Consider the following 26,176-nt stretch of genomic DNA (forward strand, 5'->3'; position numbering starts at 1 on the left):
ATATTTTTTTTTTCTTTCTTTTGTTATCTTTTATAACCAAACATAGTCTATATGTTAATAATAATAATATTTCAAATCTTTTTTTATTTTAGGTAATGCAAGGAGCTTCAACAGCTGAATTTATTCAATAATAAACTGGTTGGAAGCATTCCAGAAGCCATTTGTAATTTACCAAAACTTGAAGAGCTATATCTTGGCAATAATCAGTTAATTGGTGAAATTCCAAAGAAGATGAGTCATCTTCGTAATCTGAAGATATTGTCATTTCGAATGAACAACTTAACAGGTTCCATACCAGCCACCATTTTCAACATATCTTCTTTACTCAACATTAGTCTGTCCTACAATAGCCTCTCTGGGAGTCTTCCCATGAATATATGCAACACCAATCCAAAGCTCAAGGAGCTTAATCTTTCATCAAATCATTTGAGTGGACAGATCCCTAATGGTTTAGGCCAATGTATAAAACTTCAAGTAATTTCCTTATCATATAATGAATTCACGGGAAGCATACCAAGAGGAATTGGTGAATTGGTGGAGCTTCGGAGATTGTCTCTCCAGAATAACAGTTTGACAGGTACACTCTTTCTTTTCTTTTTTATTTTTCCTTCTTATTCTTTCACTTTCCCTCAAGCTTTCAAAGATGTAAGCATAGCGTTAATGTTTTTCCAACCCACTCATTTTAATTGTGTTGCAGGAGAAATGCCTCATTCTCTGTTCAACATTTCTAGCCTGAAGTTTCTGAATCTGGAAGTAAATAACCTAAAAGGTGAAATCCCCTCTACTTTGTCACATTGTCGAGAGCTCCAAAAGCTATCATTATCATTCAATCAATTCACTGGACGCATTCCAGAAGCCATAGGGAGTTTATCTAATCTGGAAGGATTATATCTTGGTTATAACAAATTGGCAGGTGGAATTCCTAAGGAGATGGGGAATCTTCGTAATTTAAATATTTTGAGCCTAACTTCTAGTGGACTAAGTGGTCCTATTCCTACCGAAATTTTCAATATCTCTTCATTGCAAGAGATTCATTTAAGTAATAATAGCTTTTCTGGGAGTCTTCCAATGGATATCTGCGAACATCTTCCTAATCTCAAAGGGCTTTATCTTGCTATCAATCAGCTCAGTGGTCAACTTCCTGCAACTATATCCTTATGTAGGTAACTTCTGTCACTGTACCTATTTTACAACAAATTCACAGGAAGCACACCAAGAGAAATTGGCAACTTATCCAAGCTTGAACAGATTTATCTTGGGAGAAATAGCTTCACAGGTACCATTCCACCTTCATTTGGTAATTTAACTGCCTTACAGGATCTTCAATTGGGGGAAAACAATATTCAAGGTAATATCCCCAAGGAGTTGGGGAGTCTCATCAACTTAAAATTCTTGAATCTTGGCCCAAGCAATCTAACGGGGATAGTACCAGAAGCTATTTTTAACATCTCTAAGCTGCCGTCCCTTTCGCTGGTACTAAATCACCTTTCAGGCAGTCTCCCATCAAGTATTGGCACTTGGCTCCCGGATCTTGAAGGGCTTTATATAGGTGGCAATCAATTTAGTGGAATAATTCCATTGTCTATTTTAAACATGTCAAAGCTAACAGTCCTAGACATCAGCGTTAACTTCTTCACTGGATATGTGCCAAAGGATCTAGGTAACTTGAGACGACTCCAATACCTCTCCCTTTCACGAAACCAGTTGAGTAATGAACACTCAGACTCTGAGCTTGCCTTTCTTACATCATTAACGAATTGCAACTCTTTGAGAAATTTGTGGATCAGTGGTAATCCTTTAAAAGGCATTATTCCAAATTCATTAGGGAATCTCTCCATTTCTCTTGAAAGTATTGTCGCGAGTGGCTGCCAACTCAGAGGCACCATCCCTACAGGGATTAGTTATCTAACCAACTTGATCGATTTGAGACTTGATGATAATAACTTGACAGGGTTGATTCCAACATCATCTGGACGGCTACAGAAGCTCCAGGTGTTGTATTTTTCTCAAAACCAAATACACGGGCCCATTCCTAGTGGTCTATGCCATTTGGCAAACTTGGGATTCTTGGATTTGAGTTCCAATAAACTTTCCGGAACAATCCCTGGCTGCTTTGGGAATCTTACTTTACTACGAGGCATCGATCTTCACTCCAATGGACTAGCTTCTGAGGTACCTTCATCTCTGTGGACCCTTAGAGATCTCTTGGTTCTTAACTTGTCTTCAAACTTCCTCAACAGCCAATTGCCTCTAGAAGTTGGAAACATGAAGTCTTTAGTGGTATTGGACCTGTCAAAGAACCAATTTTCAGGAAACATCCCAAGCACCATATCACTTCTTCAAAACCTGGTCCAACTTCACTTATCCCATAACAAGCTACAGGGTCATATGCCCCCCAATTTTGGTGATTTGGTGAGCTTGGAATGCTTGGATCTGTCTGGGAACAATTTATCTGGTTCTATTCCCAAGTCATTAGAGGCTCTGAAATATCTCAAATACCTAAATGTTTCTGTCAACAAACTACAACGAGAGATTCCAAACGGAGGACCCTTTGCAAACTTCACTGCTGAATCTTTCATCTCCAACCTAGCACTTTGTGGAGCACCTCGGTTTCAAGTCATGGCATGTGAGAAAGATACTAGAAGGCACACAAAATCACTCCTCTTGAAATGTATTGTGCCACTGGCTGTATCATTATCAATAATAATAGTAGTGGTTCTCTTTGTTCTACGGAAGCAAAGACAGACTAAATCAGAAGCACTGCAGGTTCAAGTTGATTTGACATTGCTTCCCAGAATGCGTCCAATGATTTCACATCAAGAACTCCTTTATGCAACCAACTATTTTGATGAAGAGAATTTGATTGGGAAAGGAAGCTTAGGAATGGTATATAAAGGGGTGTTATCCGATGGGTTGATTGTTGCTGTAAAGGTTTTCAATGTGGAATTGCAAGGAGCTTTCAAGAGTTTTGAGGTAGAATATGAAGTAATGCAGAATATTCGGCATAGAAATCTTGCCAAGATAACCAGTAGTTGCTACAACTTGGACTTCAAAGCCTTGGTGCTTGAGTATATGCCTAATGGGAGCTTAGAGAAGTGGTTGTACTCTCACAACTACTTCTTGGATTTTGTCCAATGATTAAAAATTATGATAGATGTGGCATCAGGGCTAGAGTATCTCCATCATGATTATTCAAATCCTGTGGTTCACTGTGACTTGAAGCCTAGCAATATCTTGTTAGATGATGACATGGTTGCACACATTAGTGATTTTGGCATTGCAAAACTGTTGATGGGAAATGAGTTTATGAAGCGAACCAAAACCTTAGGCACCATAGGCTATATGGCACCAGGTAAAGTTTCCAACAACTTCAACACATTCATATATTACAATGATATGAACTTATGCCATTTTTTTCTCTCTCAACTAGCTGGTTTTCCATTTGACCAACAAGCACTAGTTGGCATCAAAGTTTTACATAATGAACAACTAATATTACATGCGGGGAGCAAGTTAGAGGATAAGTTATTGCAAGTTTTCTAGGTTTTTAAAATTGTTTTCAATCATTGGCTCTTTATAAATGTCTTGCATCTTTTTTGACTTCTTAATACTTAATATTTTTTCCTAAGAAGATCGTTTTTTATTAGTATTTATCTTTCTTTGTTCATTTTATTAATGAAAACTAATATGCAAGCATGTAGAGTATGGCTCAGAGGGAATAGTATCCACAAAAGGTGACATATATAGTTATAGGATCATGCTGATGGAAACTTTTGTGAGGAAAAAGCCTACGGATGAAATGTTCATGGAGGAACTAACCTTGAAGAGTTGGGTGGAGTCATCAACCAACAACATAATGGAGGTTATAGATGTCAATCTTCTAATAGAAGAATATGAAAATTTTGCCTTAAAACAAGCTTGTTTTTCTTCCATTAGGACATTAGCTTCGGATTGTACAGCGGAGCCTCCTCAGAAGAGGATTAATATGAAAGATGTGGTGGTTAGACTCAAGAAGATCCTCAATCAAATTACTGATGTAAGGACTCCACAATTAAGAGAAAGAAGGCATGAAGATCAGGTCTCTTTCTTCCACCCTGAGCTTGTTTAAAAGTTCACAAATCAAGAATTGAGGGACCATTGGGCATGGCCTGCCAAGTAGTTGAAAGTTCCTTATTATATGAACTCTATGCAAATTATGCTCAAGTGTTTGTGTAGTTCCATCCATTTTCCCTAATGTAATTCAATTTGAGTAATGTCATGGGTCTAATTAAATGCTTTTATTTTGTATTTTTCCATTAACATAACATTAAATGAAGGTGCCCGGTGAGTAACTTTTAGAAGAACATTTTGTGCTTTTCTTTTTAAGATATGATAGACTTTACTACAATAAATTATTTGTCTATGATTGATCATTTCAACAAATTGTCTAGTCAAAATCGACATCTGCTTGCAGACATATCTTAATTTCTTATAACTTGCAATTACTTCCCGATTGTGTATAAATGGATTTGGCTTATTTCAAAATCATGGCTCGTGAGAATTAAGAACTTTGAGAATTCGTATTAAAATGTGTCTTTCTTCTTCCAAACATGTTTTATGGTTTGAAAAGAATGTAATATAAATTGACAACAAACAACTATTGAAAGAATAGAGTAAAAATGGATTATTTTACTCAATTAGAAATGTAACATGATCAATATTTATTATGTAATTTGAACAATTTTGAAAAGGTCAACAATTTTAATTTTGTGTTTTTATTTGTAAGAATTAAGATCTCAAATTGGAAAAAGAATTTAGTAAAATGTAAAAAAAAAAAAAAAGCCAACAATAAATTGAGTGAAGATTAACTTTGGGGATGATATATACAAGTCATTTGTCAATACGAAGTAACTTTTTTGAAAATAATCACTATGGTAATGTGGGTGTCACATAGCACTGCTAATCATGGTTTTGTTTCTATAAAGAAAAATTTGTCATTTCATCAAAGTCATATAGTAATCAATGTAATTTGAACTTAGATTGAATTTTAGAATCAAATAGATATAACTTAGATTTCCTATGAATACTACAAATTAGGAATTTGAAAATATGATGAATAAGTCTTTCACAAAATATATTAAAACATCTTTTAGGAACAATAATCCTAAAAAATATGGAATTATTTAAGCAAATTAGATTTTAAAAAAATCAGCAATTCATCAAACAAATTCATACTTGAATGAAAAAGCATGACCATTAGTATCAATACATCTATATCTATATTTAAAGTGATAGATATGGAATGATAAAATATTTTATTCATATATATAAAAGAATATTAATGTTTTATATCAAAGTTGTTAAAACAATTTATTAAATTATTAAACAAATTTTCTAAAAAAAGAGTAGCATCGGAAAGTATGACTACCAAGTCAATAACCAATGTTCTTGCATCACTTTGGTAAGTGAACTGCACCATGGTTATCACTCTGGATGGACTACATTGAAGCCCTTTTTCCCCTCCTAGGACATCTTGTTCCAAAATAGGTAGTTTGTTAGACTTCCTTAGATTAGTTAGACTGTTACACAATGGAAATTTCTACGGCACCGAAGTTGGTACCGTACCTGCAAAATTCCTGCCGTTGGATCAAAACCTTCCAATCAAGACTGAATGCCTTTGCATCACTTAGCTGGACAGCTCCATGTGCAAGTGGTGTTTTTTCCCCCTTGGTAGGTGGACTGCACCATCGTCGCCTCTTCTTGAGTACGCTTTGCTTGACCAACTTTTCAGGTTTCTTTCTCGGTTTTGGTAGGACTGCACTGTTCGTTGCCCCTGCTTGCCCTCCATGACCCACTTTTTTCCAAGGAGGTGGCTTCCGACCAATTTCTTTCTTCTTGAATACACTTTGTTTGACCACTTTTTTCCATGACAAATTTAATAAACACAATTCCATATTTGAAACTACCTACAACAATAATGAGATTTGACATTTATAAAATTTAGAAGATTTATAACATAATCTAATTAGATTTATAATTTTTATTTTGCATGAGCAAATTACAAATAAATTATTTAGTCGAGTAAATTACAATAGATATGACATTTTATATCAAAAGATAATTTTTACTATGAATACATTAACTATATAATATTGGAAAAGAACATTGAAAATTATTAATAGACTGAGTGTAGGGTTAATTTTGCAAAATAAATTATCTTTAGTCTTTAATGACTTTCATTATCAAAGAGTTAAATTAAATCCAGTACATTCAACTATCATACCAAATGCTTTTCACTTTGACTGACTTAGCAATTATTATAAAGCTTACCGTGGCATGTGCAAGTGGTACACAGCTCTATTTGCAAGTGCAGTTTTGTCTACCGTGGCATATGGACTACGGCACCGTGATAGCCCACTCTTCACTGCACCAGGCTCGACCCGAGGCTAACTCTTTTGTCCCTTTTGGAAAACTACACCATAGTTGCCGCCCCTTCTTGGCCGGCTTAACCCACTTCTCCAAAAGCGGTTGAGGGTGTTCTTGTCACTTTAGGGACCACCACACAAGGGTTACCCAACAATTACTTTGTTCTTTCTTCATTCTTCCTACATTGCTCCAATTGCATTATGACATATGCAAATGCTGTAGAATTGTTGAATATGTCTAACGAGAGACAGTTGCAGCAGCTCTGGTCCTAATCCATGCATTCAATGAGGTGTAGGACATACCAAACTTTGTGTTTGGTCATGCAGAAAATGACTCTGGATTTACAATTTTTATGGGAGTTGGAAAAGTCTTGCTTCTTTGATGATTATCCAAGCAGAAAATGTAAATCTTCATGTATATAGGTTTGGAAGTTATTTCATCAGAAAATATAAATATTTATGTATATATGAATCTCCCACAAGCCTTAATTTCGCCCCTATCAATTCGTTATTCCACTCCCATAATTTGTGTCATGCTCCCATATTATATTACTCTTCTCCAGTAATCGTTGATTCTGCTTTATTCCACTCCAATATCTCTTAATTTCGCTTTCAAGGACAATGTTATATATCTTCCATTCTATTAATTTATACCATGATCTAATTGATTTGTGTCCTTAGTCACATTGCTTTGTACCCTTGATCACATTGCTTTGCAGCGAGGTTTCATTTCTTCATGTTTTTGTCCTAATTGGCTGATCGTACCATAGTTCCTTTTGCTTTACATCCCCATTGTTGGTACCAATCAAATAAATAAGCTATACTCAACTCTCAATGGTTTGCACCCATTTCATTTGTATTACAACCATATGCTATATATCACATGCAAATGGAAGTATTCTTATAGAATTGATATTGATGTTAAACACTTGACCAAATGTTTCATTATTTAGACCAAAGCTCAATGGCAAAAACAATGAAGGATAAATTATTAGATAAGGTGGACTTTAGGATTTTAATTGAGCTAAAATATTTTTATTAGATGATTAAAAATTGGATACATGCTCAAACCTAGCACTTAAGTGCTCAAATTTGGTGCTCAAGCACTTTGAGAGCACTCAAGCACGAGGAGCGCTCCAGTGTTTGATCATTTGAAGTAGATATTTCCAAAATTGAATTCCCAATTTTGTTTTAATTCTTTTCATGTTTTAAGAATTGGTTTTCGGAAACTTTAGGTGTCTATCCACTAGGGTTTCATCCCTATATAAATATTATGTCTAAAAATTGTTTTCGTTATTGATGCAAATTATGGATTGTAATACTCCTAGGTTTTTGTAATTCTCATTCTTTGAGTTCATGAGAGAGATCTGCATACCTTTAGGTATTGAGATAGTCCATTGATTGCATATGTGGTGTTGTGTTACGGATTCCCAAAGATTCGATCATGAAATGCAGAAAATGTAAACTTCATGTATTTTTATTTACATGAAATGTTAGAAAAGTCTTGCTTCTTTGATGATTATCCAAAGATTCGATCATGAAATGCAAAAAATGTAAGCTTCATGTATATAGGAAAAAACAGTTAATGATCGATGTATTTTTTGACAAATTTAATAATCATAATTTAACATTTAAAACTACCATCAACAATAATGAGATTCGACATCTATAGATTTTAGAGGATTTATAACATAATCTTGTTAGATTTATATGTTTAATTTACATGAGCAAATTACTAATAAATTATTTAGTCCAATAAATTGCAATAGATGTGATATTTTATATGAAAATAATTTTTATAGATTAATACATTAACTATATAATATTTGAAAAGAGTATTTAAAATTTTTTATATGAGTTATATAAAAAAAATTTATATAACTTAAATTAATTTTTTGATCAATATTTATCATTGAATCTAAGGGAAGACAATAATAGACTTAAATACCAAAAATGTCCTTCAACTAAAACTTTTAAAATTCAAAGCATTTAAAACACTTCACTTGATTTGTCAAGACATTTATGGTGCATGGGTCTCACATTTATTATAATTATTGACATTCAAATTTTAAACCAAAATTTTGAGTTTAACCCTTAGAATTATTACATATAGTGATAGTATAATTTGTTATTTAAATTAACTATTTAAAACAAAAATACTTCTAAAAAATATTTTCAAAATATCATTTATTGTTTTTATGTTTTTTTCTACATTTTTATTTTTATTCTAATTTTTAATTTTATTAAGAAAAAAATAAGTTTTACAATTATATAATAAAAATAAATTTAATAAAGGAAAAAATGTTTTTCTTCCTTCGATTTTTTGTACATCAGTGTGAGATAAATGGACCAATGGGTAGGTTGGATTTTCATTTTGAAACCAAAGTGTCCGCCCATGGGCAGTGAAAAACGGGGTGGGATCATCATTTTGAAACCAAGCACTTACATAATCCCATGGTTCCGTTAAATCTGGGTCGAGCATTAGCAAGAAGGGTGTTACGCTCAAAGGATGGTCCTTCAGGAGGAGCCTAGAAGTAACCCTCTTCGTCCGCACTTTCTTGGACTCTTTGCTTAGTAAAGAATCCAGAATGAACAAGAATGCGCATGAGGCGATGAACGCACAGTGTCTCATTCGGACGGACAGGGAGCTTAGCAACCAGCTCATGAAGAGTCATGGGCTGACAATGGTAGTGAATGATGTATGGGATGCCAAGTTGAATAGCACATTTCAGTGACATGGAATTTATGAAGTTGAATAGCACATTCCCACGTGTAAAGGGCATAAAGAGCTTCATATACAACAGGTCCAAATCGGCGGCCCCGTCAGTTCAGCGACAGTACGATGGCACTCTGGGCCCGGTGCTGCATCTGTCCACAAAAGTACACCACAGTTGTCTTTCACTCTCTCTGCCCACTCACTAGTCAAACACGTGTATTATGTTTTTAATATTAGGACCCACTCTTATACACAGAACGCAACGTTTCTCTTTCAGTGGCGTGGTTTTGGAATATTACGTGCCTTGGCTATATAAAGAGGTCGAGGTTCAAGGTTGGAATATGTAAAAATCAGCGGTAAGAGATCGGTGTGAGATACATGGATTTGGCAAACGGTGAGATATCAGCTGAGCTGCTTCATGCTCAAGCTCATGTCTGGAACCATATATTCAACTTCATAAAGTCTATGTCACTAAAATGTGCTACTCAACTAGGCATCCCAGACATCATCCACAACCATGGCAAGCCCATGACTCTTCCTGAGCTGGTCGCTAAGCTCCCAGTCCACCCTAAAAGGAGTCAGTGCGTGTACCGTCTCATGCGCATTCTTGTTCATTCTGGCTTCCTTGCTGCGCAAAGAGTCCAACAAGGTGAGGAAGAAGAGGGGTATGTGCTTACAGATGCCTCTAGGCTCCTTCTAATGGATGACTCCTTGAGCATAAGGCCCTTGGTGCTTGCCATGCTCGACCCAATTTTAACTAAACCATGGCATTATCTGAGTGCTTGGTTTCAAAATGATGATCCCACTCCGTTCCACACTGCTTATGAGCGGCCATTTTGGGATTATGCCGGCCATGAACCTCAGCTCAACAATTCCTTCAATGAAGCCATGGCTAGCGATGCTCGCTTACTCACCAGCGTGCTGCTTAAGGAGGGCAAGGGCGTATTTGCGGGGTTGAACTCATTAGTTGATGTAGGGGGTGGCACCGGAAAAGTGGCCAAGGCCATTGCTAACGCTTTCCCACATTTGAACTGCACCGTGTTAGATCTCCCCCACGTGGTTGCTGGCTTGCAAGGGAGCAAGAACTTGAACTACTTTGCAGGTGATATGTTTGAGGCAATTCCTCCTGCAGATGCAATTTTACTCAAGGTATACCCCAATTTTCTCTTGTCAGTTACATAACGTTGTCTGGATCACAAAGAATAAGAAAGATTTTTTTTCTAAATGTTCAAAAATAAATAAATAAATAAATAATCATTCTACGTTGTCAGTCAGTCCGGGTTCAAATATGCTACATGTTATATAGGGGTTCGGCTGGAAAAGCCAACTGAAATAAGGTCACACCGATCACAAAATACTAGGTGTCGAATACATCATGTGGCTCTTTCATAGTTTTTATCCATGGACATGAATTGAATTGGATTTCTGGTGAAGCTTTCTCCATCCGAATCTAATTATATACTTCCATGTGTAACTGGAATTCAAATGACTAGTGGATACTGCACGACTGGAGCGATGAAGAATGCGTGAAGATACTAAAGCGATGCAGGGAAGCAATTCCGAGCAAGGAAAACGGAGGAAAGGTGATTATCATAGACATGATCATGATGAAGAATCAAGGAGACTACAAGTCCACAGAAACACAGCTGTTCTTTGATATGACGATGATGATTTTCGCCGCGGGTAGAGAGAGGGACGAGAACGAATGGGAGAAGCTATTCTTGGATGCTGGTTTCAGTCACTACAAGATAACTCCCATTTTGGGTTTGAGGTCCCTCATTGAGGTTTATCCTTGATGCTCTATTTGTTTGTAGGATGGCAAATTTATGCATGGTTAATTCACAAAGTCTGCTGAGATTAAGATGGTTCTTGCTCCGTTTGATTGGGCAGAAGTACTGTTCATCTTTGTTGTACGAATTTCAATAATAATAATGAATTTCTTCATATAATCTACGTGTTTGTTTTGGAGTAATGAATTATTATTTTCTGTAATATTAAATTTGGTGGTTCATGGTTGAGTAGTGTTAGAGTGCATGATTGTGTGCCTAAATTCTATAAGTTTAAAATTTTAGAAAAATTGGTTGTTTAATATGATATTATACCCTCTTTGAATCTCATCCTCTATGTTTTTCCCTCAATTTATCAAAAAGAAAAAAAGAAAAAAATTACCTTTCCTTTTTATTAAAGCCATTTGTAAGTTCAAAGAAAGTCGACTCATGAGATGATGGTAGATTCAAATACTTAAGGTTACGTTTGGTTATCGAAAAATGTGAGGAAAACTACGATGAAAATAAAATAGAGAGGAAAAGTAAAAATAAAATAAAATAAAATAAAAAAATAAAATAAAAATAGATTTAAAGTTATTAAATTATTTTATATATTACTTCAAACTCATTTGATTTATTTTTCTACTTCTGCATAAAGATTAAATAATTTAAAAATATATAAATTTCTAACTAATTTTAATGATATTTAATTTTTTTTAATATAGAGACCAAACATGAAAAAAATCATTTTTCTTAATATTTTTTTGGTTCCTTGATACTTTTTGTATGTTCCAGTCATTTTTTTTAAATGATATAAAAAAGATTTGTTAAACATTATTAAGAGAGAGAAAAGGTTGAAATTTTCTTTTCAAAAGAAAACCTCTCCAAATCAATTATGAAAAGGAGACTTTTCAAGGGTGAAAGTTTATTACTCTTTTTATTTAAAGGACTTATTTTGGTCTTAGTAAAAAAAAAAAATGAAAATGAGGATTAACTAAACAGGAAAGGTGATTCAAAGACAAGGATAAGAAGAATGGAAAAGCCTTCAAACTAAAAAAAAAGTCTTTCTCTTCCAATCATTTATACTGAGACTGAGACAAAAGTGTAAGGTAAAGAATTTTGTATGTATTTTGGGATTAAAATCGATCGTTTGTATATTGTAGAGTACGTACATAATAGGCATGAGAAATTGTTAAGATATCTATGGATAAGAAATTTATTGTGTGGAGATTATTATTATTATACATTTTTTTAGCTGGTTAGTTGGTGAGAAAATACAAACCCTAATTTTGTGGGTTCCCATTTGTAAGAATTTTTTTGAAGTCATATATTTTAATGGAGTTGCAAATTATTGGAATACTAAATAGAAGGAAAATTTAGGCCACGTTTGGTTCTTAGAAAACTTGAGGGAAAATGTGAATGGAGAGAAAAGAAAGGAAAAGTGGAAGGAAAGTGAAAGAAAATAAAAAAAAAAAAATTTAAATTCAATAAATTATTTTTATATGTTTCTTCAAACTCATTTGACTTACTTCTCACCATTATATAAAGATTAAATAATTTAAAAATATATAATTTTTTTTACAAATTTTAATTTTATTTTATTTTCTTTTGTATTTTTCATGGTGAAACCAAACATGAGAAAATCATTTTCTTTGTCATTTTTTTTTTCTTTCGTCAGTACTTTTCAAAAACCAAGCATAGGCTTAATGTTTGATATTTGAATCAAATATGTTTAAGTAGGGAATAAAGGAGGAAGAGCGACCTGCATTTGAAAAAGAAAAAGAAAAGTAAGAAGTTGTAGTAAATGAGGCTTAGAAATTAGGAGAAATACAATTTTGGGAGGGTTATGCATGGGCAAGCCTGTGTATTTGAAACGATCCCTATGGACCTACATTTTTATCATGCGCTCCCCACTCGATTGGTGAGACTCGCTTTTGATTAAAGTGAAAAATTGTACATATGTAAAAACTTAAAGTCGTCACTTACTTTTATTTATTTTGTAAAAGGAAATCAAGTAATAAAAAATTTAAAAAAAAATGACTCCTAGTTTATTTAGAAAAGTTGTATCTGGAAAATTCGAGTTTGGGTTCGAGGATCAAATTACTTATTGGGAAGGTACATCAAGGAGGTAGCACCCCTCTAAGCCCTAAAATGATCTCTACTAGCTGAGTTAAGGGAAATACAACAATTAATCAATTGATTATGAATACCTAGATAGGTTAAGGTGATTTTAAAAGTCTACTAACTCTAATATGCTAAACAAGGATTCAAACCACAATCATAAAGAAAGGATAATATGCGTACTTGGATTTGCAACTTAAATGCTATCACAAAATATCAAAGTTAGTTCAGTTATTATCTCACTCAACATGCATTTTATCATAGGAAGTCATCAAGGCACCCAAAGTCAATATCAACACATGGATATAGTTTCCAATGACATACATATTCATAGAACTTTGAAATGAGAAGATAGAGAGCGTACTTGAGTAGCAAACATTAGCGCTTTTATAAAAATGAGGTTAATTCACAAATGATAATAATAAGATTAATGAATAATAAAAAACTAAACCTATATATATATATACTTAGCATGTCTCAAATCAAGGAAAGTTCACAAGCATGTTCAAAAGGGACCAAATTATCAAAAGCAAAGGAATTATCATTAATAGGTAGAATATCGGTTCACAAAATAAACTCCAAATAAATATCAAGAAATGTTATCTCACCAAAATAAAAAGTAGGTAACATCTTTAACATGTCCAGATTAACATCCAATAGGCCAAATTAATCAATTATATTCCAATTAATATCAAATTTATTCACAAGTGGGTTACTTCACAGAAAAATCAGCAAATGATCATAATAGAAGACTCTGCAAAACAAATCTAAAACAAATATCTAGAAGTTAAGTTTTATCATGAAAATTTTCAGAGAACATCTCCAATATGTCTAGTTTTTTTATCTAAGTGACCAAATTTAACCCGCCCTCATGTAGTACCAGATTTCATAATGATGATAATATGTCTAGAACAGGGTGTATTTTTAAGGTATTCAACAATTGATTTTTTTAATCAACTAAAATATGTACTAAAATCATTAAAAAAAAAATTTCATATACTAGCTTAATATTTTTATTTTATATGAAAAATAATTACAGGGAAATATCACATTCATAACATATTTAAAAATAAATAAGCATCTCTCAACTCCAGAAGAGCACTTGTATAGTGGATTCAAGAAGAAAAACAAAATATCTCTCATTTTAGAAATTATTTATTAATATTTTATGGATCAAAAATTAAATTTAAGAAGTATATATTAAGAGAAAAATATTTAAATAAATTAAAGAGATCTTTTAGTAATTTAATTTTGCAAAACAAAACTAAGTATAAAAAATAGAGTGAAAACCGAACCTTCTAAAATATTAATTTATATCTTCTAATTGGAAAACCATATTTGACCCAAGCAAGATTCTAAAATCAAGTTCAAGGAGTCTAGAATGTCATAGAATAGTTATAAAAATTTTGAAGGGTCTCTATTGTCAGATTCCAATTTACGAATGCAAAAGTACAGTGAACTACCCACAATTTCAATGAAAAACTATGTTTTGGAAAAAAACTTTGCATGTAGGGATCTACTAAATCCCATTTTAATTTCCTTGAATTTATTCATAAAGACTCCATTGATTAGAGCTATCAAATTTAATTCATGTATATTCAAAACCAAAATTCATTTTAAAACCTTTTTTCAAATATGCATACCGAATAAATTTGGTTGCATGAATTTTGGAAAATTGACATTTCTTTACCTAATTGAGCTAAGATTAATTTTAAAATGAAGTTAGAAGATTAATTTGGCTATATAAAAAAAGTTAAAACAAATTTAAAAAAATATTAAAAACACATAGAATCTCAAACACAAACTATCAAGAAAAAATGTAAATGTGTATATGTGAATTCTCTAGTGTGCCATGATGAAACTCAAGTGTCCTAAATATTAACCTAAGGTGCAGCTACATTTAAGACTAATTATGTCTTAATTTGGGTCTTAAATTATGATACAAAAGTATCCTAAGTGTGTGCCTAATTAAGCCTAGACAAGCAATCATCTATTGGTGTCAAATGTGTGTGAATTATGATAGGTAAGCCGAAAACTTGCATTAGCCGAAAATGAAAAATCAAGGAGGCATAAAACCTAATTAATGCATTTATTCAAAGCCCATTGTCATGCAATTTTCCAATGGCTTATTCAAATAAAAGAGTTTGAAGAAAAATTAACCCAATCTCAATCATAATTTATCAAACAATCAACATTCAATCAAACAAATTCCCAAATGTCAAATCTAATAACACTCATGTGTGGCCCGATTTGTCCACACCCAACCTATTCTAATGTATTCAAAAGAAATAAATAAAGAAGAAGATATGGAAAATTAAATCAGAATTAGGACAATTAGATAATTCATCACAAGGTGTCCAAAATTCTATTAATACCTTGATGTTCTCCAAGTTGTGTTCGACTCATATCTGCTACAGTTTCAACAAAACCTTCTTGTGACCCTTAATGTCCACACCAAACAACAAACGACATCGGAAGATCGACAGAAAAAAGAAAAGGAATGCATGATAATTGAAATGAACCAATGAACCAGAAACTTACTACAGCCATACCTATAACAACTCCTCCAAACCTTGTTGACCAAGCTTCAAGCAAGTTGCATCCCCTCCTATAGCTGATAAAATGACTAGCCCTCATTCTCTGTCCTTTAAATGTCTTCTCCTTTATTTTCCTTTATGTTTTCCTTTTGTTTCTGGTTCTTTCTCTCTCTCTTCGAGCGCTCTTTGAATTTTTTCCTCTGTGCCTCTTTGTCCCTATCTCTGCTTTTCCTTTAAAAATCAGAACTTTTTTTTTTCTTTTTCTCCTCAGAATCCTATCTAAAAGGCTTCTCTCTATTTTTTTCAGAAATCACAGCTTGCTCCTTCCCCATACACTCCATTTCCCACCAAAACTCCTTTCAGCTTTTCTTGCTTCCATGGTAAGTTTTCTCACCTTTAAAAAGTCTGGAGGATCATGCCTTCCATTGAGATGGCAGCCCGTTTTCCTTATGCAAAACAAAAATAATAATAATAAGTTAGCAACCATTCATTGATAAAATGAAGATATAAAATTTGAGAAACTTCAAAAGAAAGTATGATCTTATAATTAAAAATTAAAATTATGTAATTAAAACCAAAATATCAATCATATGCATATTAGAACAAATAAGATACTATTTCATGCAACTTAAAAAGAATTAATTTCGTCAAACTCATGCAATTTTGTGAAAATAAATAAATAGATAAATAAATGAATGAATGGACTAACAATTAATAAATAAGTATCATGTATACAATCAAATCTGAAAATTAATATAATGAATCAACAAAAAATAATGAAAAATGGAATATCGAACTTACACCACTAAAAAAACCGAAAAAAACCATCTTAATTAATCAAGAACTGAAATCAAGTCCCAAGCTCGCCTAACCCTAAAATCAGACAGTTAGACTCAAGAAACCAACCTAAGTGAACTAGGCTTAATTACGAAAACATCTAAGTGGAATCCTTCCTCAAAAAGATCTAAGTGAGATCTAAACTAAGCTCGAAAGGTAACCAAGGTCATAGTAAGGGTCCTTGAAGGTGGCTTAGAAAAAGAAGTATGAGTGTTGATGAGCCACCAATAACTACCATGAAGTATTGAAAGAGCACTTAATAGTGCAAGTACTAAGAAGACAAAATGGAGGGTCTACAATCCCTCCTGTGTAGAGTTGCCAAAGTGGGATTTAGGGTTTTGGGAAATTTGCAAAATAAGAAGAAAAAAAAACACATTTTCTCTTTCAATTTTATATTTTTCTGTCCATATAGTCACTTTGTCCAGTTTGTCATACTTCAAGAAACACTAGCACGAGAATACGCGAATATGTATTATGGTCTCAAACAACCTCTTATTTAAGATTTTGCTTTTCAACTTGGACTTTGTGGGCCAATTTTATGGCTTTCTCAAACAGCCAGCTCTCAATGTTCCATTGAGTTAAAAATGAGAATAGATATACCATGAAATTATTCAAATGTTATTTAGCTTTAATTTATTGCACAACATAGCACACTCACGAGTACAATCTTAGAGATGTGAGGCATACAACAACATGTCTTCATAGGCCTAATATTATTATTAATTAACCATTAGACATGACATATCGGATGCCATCCACAACCACAGCCAACCCATGACCCTCTGAACTGGTCACTGTCGTCTCAGTCCAATCATCTAAAGCAACATGCCTTCAGCGCCTCATGTGTGTTCTTGTTCGCTTTGGCTTCTTCGTCGAACCAAAAGTCCTCTTCCATAATGTGGAAGAAGGGTATTCACTAAATTCTTTTTCTTGTTCATCAAACTTTCTTTGAGTCTTATCTCCTAAAGAGCCTTCTTTGAAATCTCATAGCATCTATAGTTCATTTAGATATTAAGGCAAGCTCTTCTATTCGTCCCAATTCAAAATTCTCAGTTTTTTTTTTTTTTTTTTCATTCCTAGATGCCTTAAAAGTGGTTTCCTGTGGCTTCTAGGTCTCATGTAGAGACATTTTATAGGTCTAAAATGATCCTATAAGTTCATCAAATCTCGTAGAGAGTTGATGTCCTTACTTTCCTCTATGGTTGTGACCTTGAATTTAGGTATCATCTCTCCTATATTAAAACAAGAGTTGACTGTGTTGCTAAGTTCTAAGTGAAATGTAGAAAAGGTCAGCAATTTTAATTTTATATTTTATATTTGTGAGAATTAAGATCTCAAATTATGAAAAGAATTTAGTAAAATGTTAAAAGAAAAAAGGAAAAAAAAATTGAATGAAGATTAAGGGCCTGTTTGGTTGCTGTTTTTGAAAACTGTTCTGGAAAACAATTTTTGAGAACAGTTTTTGGTGTTTTTTAAAAAAAAATTGTGTTTGGGAACTGAATTTTGAAAAACAGTTTTTGTTCTCAAAAACAAAAAAACATGTTTGGTTGAGTTAATAAAAAAAAAATTAGAACAAATAAAACAAAAAATATGTTTGAAAGATTTTTTTTTCTTTTCTAATTAATAAAATATTTTCTTCAAGTAATTTTATATTATAAATTTATAAATAATTTTTAAATATATAGTTCATTTAAATTTAAAAAATTATTTATTTTATTAATTTAAAAATAAAAATATTTTTTATATTTTTTTAAAATAAATCAAACATAATAAAATTATTTTTATTAATATTTTTTTATTTAATCTTTAACTTTATTAAAAATTATAGCATATTTTATTAAGTTGAGATAAAATTGTTCTCATGATGTTAATTTTTTTTTATCTCTACTAAATCTAAAATTCAAAATGCCACCCACTTCTCTCATCGGGCATCAAGAAGCCCTTTTCTAAGTTGCCTTCCAGCCGAGAGAATAAGTAAAAGGCCCTATTTTCCTCTGCCACTCTCAATCCTCACAGGTACTAATCTAATCATGTTATTATTATTTTTTTTTTTTTTTTGCAACCCCCGTTTGATTCCCAAGAAAATCCATCCCCCATTCGATTTCCGGGAAAATTCATCCTCGTTTGATTTCCGAGAAAATCCAAGCAAAAACCCTGCAACCCCTGTTTGATTCCCAAGAAAATCCATCCCCCATTCGATTTCCGGGAAAATTCATCCTCGTTTGATTTCCGAGAAAATCCAAGCAAAAACCCTGCAACCCCCGTTTGATTCCCAAGAAAACCCATCCCCCATTCGATTTCCAGGAAAATTCATCCTCGTTTAATTTCCAAGAAAATCCAAGCAAAAACCCCAAGGAAAACCAAAAAAATGGATTTTCTTTTGCTCCCTGCGTTTTCTGGATCCGTTTTAGGGGTCTCTTTGCTATTGTGCGATTGGATTTAAATTTCACAAACCTTGAATCAAAACTGAGAAACAAGAAGAGGCGAGCCACTGTGCTGGAGAAGAGATGAAAACGGGAAGAAAAAAAAAACACGGGAAACAGATTGTTTTTTTTGGTTTAATTTTGTTCTGTGACAGTAAAAAAACGGGGAAAACAAGATTTTGTTGTTCTCTAAACAGTGTCATTTTGAGAACACGGGAAACAACAAAAACAAAAATCACTCTCTCAACCAAACGAGTTTTTGGTGTTTTTTGTTTTCAAGAACAGAAAACAGTTCTTGAAAACACTAAACAAACAGGCCCTAACTTTTGGGATGTTATATACAGTTGATTTGTTAATATAAAGTAACTTTTCCAACAATAATCACCATGGTTTTATTTCTATACACAAAAATTTGAAAATAATATTTGAAAATAGCATTTAAAATTTTTTATATAACGAGTGTAGGGTTAATTTTGTAAAATAAATTATCCTTAGTCTTTAACTATTTTCATTATCAAAGAGTTAAAAATAATGTGAAACTAAATAAAACAAAAGGTTAATTAATACTACAGTTTTTTTTTTCTTTTTGGACTAAAAATATCCATATTTGCAGCATGAAAAACCATATCCTTTAGTAAAAATTAAAAAAAATATATTAAACAATGTGTATTGAACCAAACCAAAAATATAAAATATAAAACTTCGAATATACTTCCTATTTTTTTATGTTTAGAAACAAAAATAAAAAAGTTCTATGTAAGGGTTGGTCGGGCCATGTGCTCTGATTAGTACAACTATTAAACTGGCAAAATGATTGAACAAGTCAAGTTTGAGAACTAGTTAATTTACATATAATTTTTTTTTAACTGTTTTCTTTTTTCAAAGTCTAAACAAATGTTTTTTGTTTGTGCTATATATTTGAAAACTAAAATTTCCATAAAAATTTATTAAAACATTAAACAAGTAATCAATATAAAAAGATTAATTTAATCACTCATATTTCTAGTCATTAAACTGAACATTGTCATCAACAAGTACTTAACATTTATATAACCTTGCTAATCAAAAACATAAATATGATTTTTCTTAATATATATATTAATCATTATTTGGTTACACAGGAATTTTAAGAAATTTAATTATTTTACTAAGAAATTCATCATGAAGCTTAATTTGTAAAGTTATAAAAAAAGTCCATGAAATGGAGCTTTTTGTTGGAAGTTGATATCTTATACCATATTTTAGTTTTTTATTTTCATTTTTTTCCTTATTCTTTTTTCTTAAACATAAAATTTTAAACGGCATAAAAATTTACTTTTTATGTGAGATTATATTTTAGTATTTACTTTGAATAACTTAAATTAATTTTTTGATCAATATTCATCATTGAATTTGAACAATTTTGAAAAGGTCAACAATTTTAATTTTATATTTTTTCTTTGTGAGAATTAAGATCTCAATTATGAAAAGAATTCAGTAAATTGTTTAAAAAAAAATTGAATGAAGATTAACTTTCGAGATGTTATTTACTGTTGATTCTTCAATAGGAAGTAACTTTTTCGACAATAATCACCATGGCAATGTGGGTGTCTCATTGCAGTGCTAACCATGGTTTTATTTCTATACACAAAAATTTGTCATTTCATCAAATCATATGGTAATCAATGAATTTTAAAATCAAATAGAAATAACTTAGATTAAAAAAATATAAAAAATATAAAAATAAAATCACCAATTCATCAAACAAACTCATACTTGAATGGAATAACATGAACATTCATATTAATACATCTATATCTATATCTAAAGTGATATAAATATGAAATGATAAATATTTTGTTTATAATATATTATGATGTGTAATCAATTTATTTCTAAAAAAAGGAGAAAATTTTAAGATTATTAAGGTGGAGAATTCCAAGCAGAATCTTAATTAGTTTGAGTGTAATCATCCATGAGTTGTAATTATATCGAAGTTGTGAAAACAGTTTTGTTAAATTGCTAAACAGATTACATCAAAATTGTTAAAACAATATTTTATTAAATTATTAAACAGATCAAATAGATTCAATTATCTAAAAAGGGGTACCACTGGAAATGGTGACTACCAAGTCAATAACTAACCAATGTTTTTGCACCACTTTGGTGAGTGGACTGCACCATGGTTGTCACTCTGATGGGATGACATCTTTTTCTAAAAAAGGTTGTTGCCCACTAATTACAGACATCTTTTTGTTAAAAATGTTGTTGCCCACTGATTACTTGATAGACATCAAGATCTCTCATCGCTCTCAGTAGTGGAAGACGACTGCTGGTGTGCTTTAGAAGTTGTTGCATTTAGATAGATTAGGTGGTTTGTTAGACTCTTTGGATTAGTTAGACTGTTACACAACGGATATCATGAAAGAATAAAAATAGAAGAAGGAGAGTTGAGTTTTCTGAAAAAACTTTCGTTACTTTCTCTTCCTTATCTCACACCCCAAAACTCATTCCAAGGGCATGATGATCATTTCACACCTCCTTCATATTGTAACTAGAAATTACTAATTACCAAATTTCTATTCAGAGTAATAAGACAAAATTTTAAAATCTCCCAGTATCAACTTTAAAAAAACTAACACATCAACTAAAGTGTTATTGTCTAAATAACTCCAAATTCAAATAATTTAAATGGGGAATTAAATTTTAACATCTAAACAATGTCCAAAAAAAATTTGAACTAAAATCCTAATAAAGAAAAATTCTCTGGCCTAGCCATCACTCATCGCCCGAACTGAGAGTACTTGAAAAATTATCAACGAATGGGCATGAGCTTAAAGCTTAATAAGGAATATCAATACAGTTTCATGGATCAAATATTTTCAATCATACTTGCAAATATGAGATATAACATATACTTATTTTCATAAAAAATTTTGAGTTCAAAATACTAATACATTCAAACTTTTCAACAAAACTTTCTCATATCCATTTCAAAACAATTTCTCATCAAAACCAAATCGAATGCATTCAAAATATCTTTACTCTGGTTATCAAATAACAAATGGTGTCCAATTAGGTTGGACTTCACAAATGAGTGGTTAGTTTCAAATTTGTTCTAGTTAAGGTGAACAAAACCAAATGTCAACAATTATAACCCATTGACTAAGGTCATATAATATCAACTATTATAACCCGTTGATTATGGCCGACAATGTCAACAATTATAACCCGTTGACTAGGACCATATAATCCAAAGTCAAACACTTTATTTCATTAATTCAAACTTACAAAACAAAATATCATATCTCCTCAATTTTTCACTTTTCATAAATAAATAAAGAAAATTCTCAAAAAAATATTTTCCATACAAAACACATATTTGATCAATGTGAAAAGATAAAAATAATATTTTTACACATTTCAAAATATAATATAAAAAGAAAATTATTTTCTTTTATAAAAATCTGCATTAATTTCTCTTACCTTGAAGAAGCACTAAAAAACTTGAAGTATTTAGCTTGACGAATTTACTCATCACCTAACATAATATCATATATAATATTGATTATTGATTATTTATTTAAATATATAAATTTGACAATCTTAAAAATATTTTATTTAGTATTAGGGATCCTAATTAATTTCTCATATTAATATTATTACCATTCAATATTATTTTCAACTTTCTAAACAATAATTTTTTTTTTCTAACTTATCTAAATTAAATCTTTTAAGAATATTTATTTGCATTAAACTATTATTACTATTATTTAAATCTCCTATTGAAACTTAACAAATACCCCATGCAATTCTTTTTTTTTTTTTTTTCAACATGCCAAATCCTTCCTACGCATCTTTCATCATTTTTTTTCCTCTCTAAAGTCAAAATTTTTAACCTCCATACTCACATATATATATATATATATATATATATATATATATATATATATATATATATATATATATATATATCTAGATCTATTCATTTGAGTAATCAAAATTTATCGATCTTTATTAATAAATCAAACTATGTTCATAAATTTTTAATCTTTTTGACCTAGAAATTAATTAAACGAACTCTAATCAAAATTGAGATATTCTAAAAAATATCTAAAGTGTTCAAAACTAATTAACGAATATAAAATATTAATTTAAGGATTAAAAATTTTACTTGAAAAATTAATCTTCAGCCCTATGTTTTCTGATCTTTCTGATTTCTGTGTAAAAGGGTTTTCTGAATAGAGAAGATAAGAAATATCTAATATATATTTAGGGGTTTTAAATACGAAAAGACCTTTTTACCATTATTAAATTACTCTAATTAATTAATAATTTTAAAATTATGATTTTACCCCTAAATTGGGTTTTGGGCATTACACCTTAACCTCAGCGTTTATGACTCATCCTAATCTTGTCCAACCTCCTTACCTCCGGTGAGTGTAACAACACTCCATAATCCACTCATCAAACAGAAAATCATAAGGGGTTAAATACATTTGGGGCAAACTCATCCATTCAATAAATAATTTTTTTTCAATAGTTCAATTTATCGACTTCTGATATCCTCTGTTTAATATAACAAAATCAGAAAACTTTTGATGTCCTCTATCTAGTATAATAAAACCAATTCAGGTTTCATGATCTTATAATTAAAACATTTTTATTAAATCATTAAACAAGTTACTAATAAAGAAGTAGCATTGTATGTGAGACTAGCTAGTCAATAACCAATGCTTTTGCATCATTGAGGCAGCTCCATGTGAAAGCGGTGTGCTTCTTAATTTTTTCCTAATTTCTTCTTGAATACACTTTGCACTAAAGATGCATCCTTTTGACCTTAGGAAAAAAAAACAGAAAGGTTTTTGCCCACCAATTACTTCACCTTAAAGATAGCTTCATGTACTAAAATAACATTTAAAATTTTTTATATAATGAGTGTAGGGTTAATTTTGTAAAATAAATTATCCTTAGTCTTTAATTATGTTCATTATCAAAGAGTTAAAAATAATGTGAAACTAAAAAAAAAAAACACAAAAAAGGTTAATTAATACTACAATTTTTTTTTTCTTTTTCAACTAAAATCATTCATATTTGCAACATGAAAAACCATATCCTTGAGTAAAAAAAAAAAATTACACAATGTGTATTGAACCAAACCAAAAATATAAAATATAAAACTTTGAATATACTTCCTATTTTTTTATTTTTAGAAACATAAATAAAAAAGTTCTATGTAAGGGTTGGTCGGGCCATGTGCTCTGATTAGTAAAACGATTAAACTGGCAAAATGATTGAACAAGTCAAGTTTGAGAACTAGTTAATGAAATATAATTTTTTTTTTAACTGTTTTCTTTTTTCAAAGACTAAACAAATGTTTTTTGTTTGAGCTACATATTTGAAAACTAAAATTTCCATAAAATTTTATTAAAACTTTAAACAAGTAATCAATATAAAAAGATTAATTTAATCACTCATATTTCTTGTCATTAAATTGAGCATTGTCGTCAACAAGTATTTAACATTTATATGACCTTGCTAATCAAAAACATAAATATGATTTTTCTTAATATATATATTAATCATTATTTAGTTGCATAGGAATTTTAAGAAATTTAATTATTTTACTAAGAAATTCATCATGAAGCTTAATTTGTAAAGTTACAAAAAAGTCCATGAAATGGAGCTTTTTGTTGGAAGTTGATATCTTATACCATATTTTAGTCTTTTTTATTTATTATTTATTTTTTTTTTCCTTATTCTTTTTTATTAAACATAAAATTTAAAATGGCTTAAAAAAATTTACTTTTTATGTGAAAATTTTTATTTTTGTATTTACTTTAAATAACTTAAATTAATTTTTTTTATCAATATTTATCATTGAATATGAGCAATTTTGAAAAGGTCAATAATTTTAATTTTTTATTTTTTTTTGTGAGAATTCAAATCTCAAATTATGAAAAGAATTCAATAAAATGTTAAAAAAAATAAAAAGGAAAAGGAAAAATAAAAACAAATTTGAATGAAGATTAATTTTTGGGATAATATATATCGTTGATATGTCAATAGGAAGTAACTTTTCTGACAATATTCTCCATGGCAATGTGGGTGTCACATAGCAGTGCAAATCATGGTTTTATTTCTATAAACAAAAATTTGTCATTTCATCAAATCCATATGGTAATCAACTAAGTTTGAACTTAGATTGAATTTTAAAATCAAATAGAAATAACTTAGATATCCTATGAATACTTCAAAGTAGGAATTTGAAAATATGGGAAATAAGTCTTTCATAAGATATATTAAAGCATCTTTTAGTAACAAAAATACTAAAAATATGGAATTACTTAAGCAAATTAGATTTAAAAAGAAAAAGAAAAAAGAAAAATCAGCAATTCATCAAACAAACTCATACTTGAACGGACTAATATGAACATTCATATTAATACATCTATATCTATATTTAAAGTGATATAGATATGAAATTTACATATATATTATGATGTGTAATCAATTTACTTCTAAAAAAGGAGAAAATTTTAAGAATATTAAGGTAGATAATTCCAAGCAGAATCTTAAGGGATTAATTAATTTGAGTCCAATCATCAATGAGTTGTAATAATATCTTAAAACAGTTTTGTTAAATTACTAAACAGATTACATCAAAGTTGTTAAAACAATATTTTATTAAATTATTAAACAAATCAAATAGATTCAATTATCTAAAGAAGGGGTAGCACCGGAAATGGTGACTACCAAGTCAATAAATAGCCAATGTTTTTGCACCACTTTGGTGAGTGGACTGCACCATGGTTGTCACTCTGATGGGATGACATCTTTTTCTAAAAAAGGTTGTTGCCCACTAATTACGGACATCTTTGGGTTAAAAAAGTTCTTGCCCGCTAATTACTTGATAGACATCAAGATCTCTCATAGCTCTGGAAGACGACTGTTGGTGTGCTTTAGAAGTTGTTGCATTTAGATAGGTTAGGTAGTTTGTTAGACTCTTTGGATTAGTTAAGACTGTTACACAATGGTTAGTATGAAAGAATAAAAATAGAAGAAAGAGAGTTGAGTTTTCTGGAAAAACTTTCGTTACTTTTGCGTCCTTAACCTCAGCTTTTATGACACATCCTAATCTTCTCCAACCTCCTTACCTTCTGTGAGTGTAACAACACTCCAGAATCCACTCATCAAACGGAAATAAAAAGTTATAGTAGTAGAGTTTTTTCTTCTTCTCATACTAGTGGCTACAAACATGTTTTTTCACTTTTTCACTAAACCCTAAATTATGAGTTAAATACATTTGGGCAAACTCATCCATTCAATAAATAAATTTTTTTTTCGATAGTTCAATTTATCAACTTCCCATATCCTCTGTTTAATATAACAA

General features: G+C 30.9%; 2 protein-coding genes and 1 long non-coding RNA gene across 3 annotated transcripts in view; 2 read left to right on the forward strand and 1 right to left on the reverse strand.

Moving 5' to 3' along the window:
* The first annotated feature begins 1,689 nt into the window (after positions 1-1,689).
* Positions 1,690-26,176, forward strand: part of LOC100259207 (probable LRR receptor-like serine/threonine-protein kinase At3g47570) — a 53,365-nt gene continuing 28,878 nt past the window's right edge. The window contains 1 exon segment of the mRNA XM_059741269.1: positions 1,690-3,352. Within this exon segment, the coding sequence (XP_059597252.1) occupies positions 2,266-3,352 (1,087 nt within the window). The 5' untranslated portion in view covers positions 1,690-2,265.
* On the forward strand, positions 9,409-11,071 carry LOC100247273 (trans-resveratrol di-O-methyltransferase-like). Its single transcript, XM_002281332.5, has 2 exons — positions 9,409-10,269; positions 10,614-11,071. The coding sequence occupies exons 1-2, from the start codon at positions 9,499-9,501 to the stop codon at positions 10,914-10,916; spliced, it is 1,074 nt and encodes a 357-aa protein (XP_002281368.2). The 5' UTR covers positions 9,409-9,498; the 3' UTR covers positions 10,917-11,071.
* LOC104880829 (uncharacterized) lies at positions 15,347-15,795 on the reverse strand. Its single transcript, XR_786963.3, has 2 exons — positions 15,560-15,795; positions 15,347-15,448 (listed from the first exon to the last, which is right to left on the reverse strand). It is a non-coding gene; the product is annotated as an uncharacterized LOC104880829 (long non-coding RNA).

The sequence above is a fragment of the Vitis vinifera genome, chromosome 12 (assembly GCF_030704535.1).
Source record: "Vitis vinifera cultivar Pinot Noir 40024 chromosome 12, ASM3070453v1".
NCBI classification, from domain to species: Eukaryota; Viridiplantae; Streptophyta; class Magnoliopsida; order Vitales; family Vitaceae; genus Vitis; species Vitis vinifera.

Excerpts from the sequence above, each read along its gene's own strand:
- LOC100247273 (XM_002281332.5), top strand. The coding sequence starts at position 9,499 with ATGGATTTGGCAAACGGTGAGATATCAGCTGAGCTGCTTCATGCTCAA. Across the intron at positions 10,270-10,613 it reads CAGATGCAATTTTACTCAAG|TGGATACTGCACGACTGGAG; the intron begins GTATACCCCAAT and ends TCAAATGACTAG.